The sequence below is a fragment of the Apteryx rowi genome, unplaced genomic scaffold (assembly GCF_003343035.1).
Source record: "Apteryx rowi isolate R43461 unplaced genomic scaffold, aptRow1 scaffold_111, whole genome shotgun sequence".
NCBI classification, from domain to species: domain Eukaryota; kingdom Metazoa; phylum Chordata; class Aves; order Apterygiformes; family Apterygidae; genus Apteryx; species Apteryx rowi.
In genome coordinates, this window is record NW_020447320.1 from 807,722 (window position 1) to 815,638 (window position 7,917).

A 7,917-nucleotide genomic window follows, 5' to 3' on the forward strand; every position below is an offset into this window, starting at 1 on the left:
GAAAAAGGAAGAAGAGAGGAAAAAGGAAGAAGAGAGGAAAAAGGAAGAAGAGAGGAAAAAGGAAGAAGAGAGGAAAAAGGAAGAAGAGAGGAAAAAGGAAGAGAAAAATGGAAGAAGGAAAAAAGGAAAAAAGAAAGAGAAGGAAAAAAAGAAAGAAAAAAGGAAAAATGAGAGGAAAAAAAGAAAGAAAATAGGAAAAAGAAAAAAGTCTAAGCCAAAACTTAAAGAGGTCCAAAGACTGTAGCCAAGCAAATAAAAAGACTGGGTCCTGAATTAAGTGAAATACATCTGTAAGTGCTGCAAACACTCTGCAGAGGTATTTTCAGCCTTCTCCTTAAACAGCCTAGGACCAACATCTGAAATTAAAAGTGAAATTAAATTCTCCATGAAATAAAGAAGTTTTGTGTTTACCAAGTACAAGTTTCCAAGGATTCTTTAAAAATAATTAGTCATTAATAACTAAGGATTTATTTGGCTTAGACCTACCTTAAAGAACCAGAGGAGAATCATTCTTTTTAGAAATGGCTGCGAAGCAGCCTAATAAAGCGTGGAAGATGTCACCTAACAATCAGCACTATTCATTACCCCAAATAAGAGGGCCTTTGTCCCCATAGTAACTGAGGATGTCACTGTTCTGTTCAAGATGGAGACAGACTTCAGAAATACCCCTGGAATTTTTGAGAACTGGATAATTCTTTGCCATAATTTGTTAGTTTCTTATTCAAGCATATGTTGTAGGGGTCAAACACGTCCTTGCTCTTGCGTTCATAATATTCGCTTCTGCTGAAGTCCATGGGAATCGGGCTCAATCAACAGTAGACTTTAATATGGTTGCACAAATACAAAAAAGGAAAGAGCTTGAGACATTAGCAACAGAACAGTGTTCACTTAAACTCCATGTCCCTGTACTGTAGAGCGCTTTCAGCAAGGATCATGATCAGCTTCCTGCGAAACCGGCCATATGCTTTACAACAACAGCACTGTTTACTTATGCAGCTGAACAACCTACCTTGGAAAAGTACGACTTCGAAGTTCCTTTATAAAGACTTGACTCCCGTTCTGTACAGGTTTGACCTCTGTAGTCTGTCCAGTATCGTGTTTATGCCAATTTCTTTTCTTTTTCACTGAAAAAGAATGAATTGGACAGCACCATATGCTAAGTAGAAGATAATTATTAAGACATTTGATGGAAGGACAGATCTTCATAGCACTTTTTATGTGAGCAGAGAAGAGGGAACCCCCACTATGCTGCATTGCAAATTTTAATATTGCTCTTGATTCTCCATTAGACAATTATACTGTAGCCTGAAGATCTATTATATACAGAACAGTGTTCGTTTTGTAACATAAGGGCAACCAGACGGATAATTACTGAGCTGCACAGCTACCACAGGCTTCATGCAAACACGGGCTCTGGACATTTTGCACTTGCCAGACTACACAGTTTTTATCATAAAACTCTTAGAAAGCCACTTTTCTGCTTTTTCAATGTGTACTATAGTTCTTTATGAACATATTTATCCTGAATTACCTTAATCTAAAGGTCTGTTCAAAAGTAAGTAGCAGATTTAACATTGATTTTGATGGGCTTTGAATTATGCCCTGAGTACAACATGCACATAAAAGGAAAAAAAAAAAGTGCAAGGACACTGTAAACACAATTTTTAGAACTCCTTTTATTCCTAGGTTTTGCTACACAAGCCAAGCTTAGGCCTTAAGTTGACAGGACCAAGAAGGCCCCTGAACAATGTTCCTAGCGGATGACAGACGTACAGGCAAGTTCGTCATGAAAAAAGGGTCAGCTGGAATAAGCACAAATAAGTAAGTCAAATGTCAGTGTGGTTCTGCCTTGCCTTTTTGACAGCCTGATAACACTGAGCAAGAAAAACTGATCAGCTTTTTATTTTAGTTAGCTTTATCTCTCTCAGCTGTTCCTACTTTCAGATTCTGTTTGGACATGCTCATTTTTTTAGTAAATTGTTTTTGTCCCAAGTACATATTCATAGTATTTTAAATATAATATAGCAGAATTTTCATATGTCACAACTTTCTTTTATTTTTTACCCTTCTTTTACATTGTGAAACTCAAAATTTTACTCCACAGTCAAGATGTCTTATGATCTTCTTACTGCTCAAAACAATTGGGGAAGGAACCAGACTCCTCAGTAACCATGCATGGACAGCACCCTTTCCCCAGTCTTTGCAATGCAAACACATATCCACATGCTTTTTTATTAAGAAGCAAATGTGGAGGCCACAGCTATAACACATAAGGTCCGGAAAATGTTAACTTTGTTTTCTTGACCACAACCCTGGAATAATTCAAGTAAAGACATCTACCAACGAATCCATCCCAGGTTTTGCACAAAGCATGTTGGTTTTATTAGTTCCATGCAGCTCTGCAGCCTAGCTGGATATATTCATTAAAGCTGCTAGTTCTTTATCTTAATGACTCTCAGGCTTAGCGTATTAATTCAATGCTCCTGGTAACAAAGGAAACAAGCCCTACATGAATACCAAATCTTCCTCCTTTCCTTTCCAGTGACTGTCCCCTCCCCCCTCAACAGATCTGATCTAGTACTGGGATTCTTAGCACAAGTCCTGGTAAAACAGGTGTGTTCCTTGCCATAGCACAAAGTAGAGAGTTCACCATATAAGCATACTCTTTTATTGTACTTAAGACAGCATGGAACGTCAAAAAAAAAAAAAAGCAAATCAGTGTGTTTTTCAGAAATTCACTGCAACTCTTCAAAAAGCACAGGGAATTACTTCTGTAGGCACTAAGGGCCGGTAGGCGTCCACCTCTCACAGCGAGGCAACAGATACACATCTGCCTCTGCAGCTGCCCCTGGGAGGAGCGATCTCGTGGATCGCAGCAACGGGCTGCTGCAGCCCATTATACTACATCAAACAACCGGCATTTGGCCCCTTTTCAGCCGTTCTCGTTATGTTTCATCTTTACCACGAACACCACAGTAAGGATTAACGGCCATTCACATGTGTAAGAAATACTAGCTCTGGACAAAAAGGAGCACTTTTTCTTAAATGATTTCAGATTTCTTATTTCTTTTTGCAGAACTCTCTGATCAAAATTTGACCTTTCAAAAGCATAACCCTCTTCTCCAACAGACAACCCTCCAGAGGAAAAAGGGAACACATTTTTATGAAAACAAAATCTCAAAACGAGTAATTCTAGTCTTCAAATATATACTCACATTTTTAAATGCATTTACAAAGAAACGATACCTAGAAGCATCCTGTTAGTTCTTTATTTGTTTTTATTGATTTATTTATTTAAAAACAGTTTCAGCCTGATTTTATTTTGTTCATGTTTATGTAACTTCACTGATTCCAAGGGAATTTCTCCCAATTTTCTCTGCTCTAAATGAGAGCAATCAAATCAAACATTTCAGATTGTGTTATGTAAATGACTCAAGTCTGCCTAAACAGAGCGCTTACATTTTATTTAAATGATGTCAGAAAATTTTTTGTGAATGTGTATAATTTTTCCCAAAGAGAAGTCCCTACAAATTTCATTAAACTGAAATGGCTTAGAATGTCACGTGACAGGAAACAATCTTCTGAAATAGTAGCCACCAAGCCACACTGGTGAAGTGGAAAAATGTAAGAAGAGGAAAATGATTTTTAAATTTGACATCTGGAAAACATATATTGTGGAATGTGTGCTCCAGAAATACACATATATTTTTAAATCCAGACAAGTTGCATAACAGACAATTGGTGTCTGTGCTTTCCTTTGCTAATCTTGCAATAATTAAATCATACTAGTGAATTACTGGCTCTCGAATAACACTTACTCATTTATTACAAAATTGATACTGCTAGATAACTAGTCTGAACATATATTGTAACAGTTAATAAACCAATGAAACTGATCATCTCACAGAAGTCCCAGTAGGGTGCAAGTGCAGCGTACGCAGAACGCACCGCATACAAAGCTTGGCAGAATGAATGCATTAAGCCAGGCTGTTCCTCCCTTCATTTAATTGGTCTTTTAAGTTTTCTAGCCTATCGCACTCCGCAAGGAGGGGCTAAAGGATAACAGCCTAATTTTTCAACAGGATCTATGATTCTGTTAGTTAATGGTGAAAACTATTATACATCTTGAGAAACTCTGATCTTACAACTCAGCAAAATTCAAGGTAAGGTAATCTAGAACCAATGTTTAAATGTTCCTGCAAATTTTTACACTCAACTACTTTAATGATTGGTCTTATACATAATTAAACTTTCTGTAATGCATTTGTAAGAAGAAAAAAAATCATATTGTTGAACTGCAAAATGATACAATTTTCTGTATTTCTATCACACTGATAGCCTCATATATTGATAAGAGTATAATAGTGACAGTGTTCTGATACAGCACTTTCTGCAGTGCTGTACAATGCAGATTGGGAGGGATGTACTGCCAAAGTCAGATCTTATTTGGAATAAAAAGAAGTTAATAGCCAAATCCACTTATAATATTAAAAGTTAGTTGATGGTTCAACTCTCCTTGTCATAGTTCGTATATGAAACTTGCAGTCTTCTTATCAAAACAACCACTGCTTGAATTCTAACATTATGCACCACTGTTTTTTTATAGAATTTATATTTAATTCCTGATTATAGACTGTTGCTATGTCTGTCTGATTTGATTTTTTTTTTCCCCTCGCACTGAAAAGTAGGTGCCTTTCATCATTCATAATTCAAAGAAAAGTGGAAGAAATCAAAGCATCAGACACATTTCAATGTTATACAAGACTCTCAGAGGCTAGAAACCCTGTGCTTTTTCTTCCACGCTGGGTCAATAATAGCCTCAGAGTATCTGCAGTCATACCTCCCTTTTCAACACAAGCCATTCTACTGGCAAATTGTTCATTTTAAGATGATTTGTGGTTATTTGTTTGACCAATTTCCAGTCCATTTGTCAGAAAACTTCCAACAAAACATTAGAAAGACTGATTCATTTAAATCAAAACATTTTGTGGGAATGTATTGATTTTGTTAAGTCTTTCATGACAAGCCTCTCAAGAGTTTTTTTTGCCAGCTTGCCCAATCTGTGGGTGCCTTGGTTTGCACCAAAGTTGTTAGCAGACAACCACCTGGCAGACAGGAACAACTGCTACTCATTCAGGTTTCTAAGTCAGACTTCATTTTGAGAAAGTTCAAGTGGAAAAGTGATTCTAATTTTTGCCTCAAAATGAACTTTTCACATTCCTCCCCTTTGCTACCAGAAATTTCTTAAACTTGAATTTTCAATGCAGCGCAGAAATAATTGCTTGTTTTTAAAATTATTGAATTTTAATGCAACAGAAATCTGTTTCTAGCCATCCCTTATTTCTCACTGAAAATTAAACATTATGATTCTTTCAACTACTGGCACAGATGAGTACAGTATCCTTCCCTCTGTATGTTGCCATAATATAGCAAAACAGTGAAAACCTCTGCATCATTGTTGCTTATTTATAATAAATGGCTTTCCAGTAAAGCATTTATTTTTTTACAGTGATAGGTTTCTTTTTTTTTCCATTGTGTAATAAAAAGAATTTGTGAATTAATCTGACCTCAGCAAACACATCCTACAGTTTTTTCCCAGACAAAACTCCCACTGAGATCAACTGTCACTTTTACTCAGGAGAACTTTTGCCTGTGAAAGAACTACAAGAATTGGCACTCTCAGTGCATCCTACAATTTTGACTGCCACTGAAATTGCAGTTCTATATCTAGGCCAAACATAACATACTGTTTCTTATTCTTCTTATCAGAAGATAAAAAACATTGTGTAGTTTCTAAAAGCCACTGTATTAGAAGTAACTATCACTGCAGAAATTTTTATAGTCCACAGTACTAAGTGTCTCACAATTTTTAATTCCTTGTGAGAAAGAAAGTGTTATTATCATCTCACAGATTGAGGACTGCAGTAGGACAGGTAAGGTGACTTGCTGTAGCTCACATATACTGCCTGGAGCTAGGCTAGGCAGAGAGATGAATTCAGATCTCCAGAATCCCAGTCCATGTTTTTCTCCCCCCACCCCCACTACCTTTTTTGCCTCATGTTTGAATTCCAATTTTTAAGATATAAGCTATTTAAATGTGTCTTTATTAAAAAAGGAAAAAAGATTTCTTTTGCTTAAACATAAAGAATCTATTATCTATATGAGGAGCAGCCAAGCAAGTATACTTACAGGTAGACTTTCCATGGGTTTTCTCACAATTAGGACAATGATAGATGTCAATATCTGGTGCCTCTTCTTCTTCCACACCCACACAGCTGGAATATTTAAAGACATTAGCTTGAGCCCATTTCCAAACATGCAAGCACACAATTAATAACAAAAAAATCCATCAAGCTGTGCATTTAGTATGCAGCTATGTTGACTGCTAAGGGCTATACCAAAGCAAAGCTTAGGTGCTTTTCACACACATACAGTCAGACTGAATTTTTTGCCGCCTGCATTCCTGATGCAGTGCTAAAAGAGGTGTCATTCAGAAGCTACCAGCTTACTGTGGACCTCCGTTAAAATGTGGCAGAAAGTCCCAAAGATTTTCTTTTTCCCAATCAAAGAGACTATTTTGTACATGGATTTCTTCAAACACCATCCAGCATAACCTAATTAACAAAACATCTTCTTTACCAAGCATGTACGGACAGCTGCTAGGTCCTAGAGTAATCTTGGCAAGCTATACCATATGCCAGACTTCTGTAGGTTCCATCTCTATTACAATATACGAAGATGAGGCGGAAAAGAAGACGCATAGCTCACAGCACTTCTGGCTGCCAAGAAGATGCGTTGTATCATGGCAGCTGCTTAGAACACCCACGGAGATTACTGCGGATGGCACAACATACGTAACAATACAGCGCAGCCTGCGGGCATGCTGTGTGAATGCAATCCAATGGCAGAACACAGCGCTGGGGAAAAACAAACTAAATTGCAAAGGAATGAAGTATCCAAGATAAGAAGCTGTTGCACAGTCAAAGTACTGAGCAGCCGGCCAAATAATCCAACTGCAGAATGGCACTGTTCCTTCAGAGGGAGCAGAGCAAACAGGGCTCTGTTCCTGCTTGTTCTGTCTGAAATGGCCCAGACTGCAAGGCACATTTGCAGCACAGAAGAAGTTTCAGCTGCCTTACAGAAAGCTGCGTGCTCTGCAATGCAGCTCTCGAGGCATGGCTCCATGAGAGACCAACTTGGCAAAAGGGTCCAAGGGAAGCAACAAAGACAGCTTCCCCTTAATCATCTGCACAGACAAGGCTAGATCACACCATGGCACGAACAATCTTGGAGTTTCTCTACACTCTAAAATGCCTTTGCAGCACTCCTTGGTTAGCAAAAAACTCCAGTATACCCGGCTTCTGCCAGAGGAAGGGTCTGGACACACGTCATGGAGATGCCATCTTCATACATGCGGCAGCATTCAGCCTCCTCATATCCCACCGGCAGTGCAGAGTGGTAATTAGTACAGGAGGACTCCAGTGCACAGTTCTCAGTGGCTAATTCTGAACCACGGAAAGCATGGGAGTATGTTTGGTTTTCTCCCACAGACAAGGCAAGAGGGTGGGTCAATTCTGTCAAGTGACAGAAGCATTCTCAAAGCGCTGGGTTCAAGCTGTTGCTTGGTGTCCAAAATTATAAATAAGTAATTAGACAAATTAATGTGGGCTGAGTACCTCAGTAATTACTAAACATGATGATCTAGGTGCAGGAAGGCCCTAAACTGCTGGCTGTTGGAAGATAGGAGGGTGCATTAAAGGAACGATTATGTGTGATCATACTTGCCTAGTTCCTCTATGCTTATCTTAGCATTGCTACTCAACACTGTTGTAAAAACCATCTACCTGGCTAAACAGACCTCTATTTAAGACTTTTCTTGTGTGCGCGTGCAAACACATTTGCAAGATCGGGGCCGGA

The 7,917-nt window shown here is 38.3% G+C and overlaps 1 protein-coding gene across 1 annotated transcript in view; it reads right to left on the reverse strand.

Moving 5' to 3' along the window:
• PHF2 (PHD finger protein 2) overlaps positions 1-7,413 on the reverse strand; it is a 52,469-nt gene extending 45,056 nt beyond the window's left edge. The window contains exons 1-3 of the mRNA XM_026076960.1: positions 7,355-7,413; positions 6,190-6,275; positions 1,010-1,124 (exon numbers count right to left, since the gene is read on the reverse strand). Coding sequence (XP_025932745.1) covers positions 1,010-1,124; positions 6,190-6,275; positions 7,355-7,413 — 260 coding nt within the window. The remainder of the gene's footprint in view (positions 1-1,009; positions 1,125-6,189; positions 6,276-7,354) is intronic.
• Between the last annotated feature and the right edge of the window lie 504 nt (positions 7,414-7,917).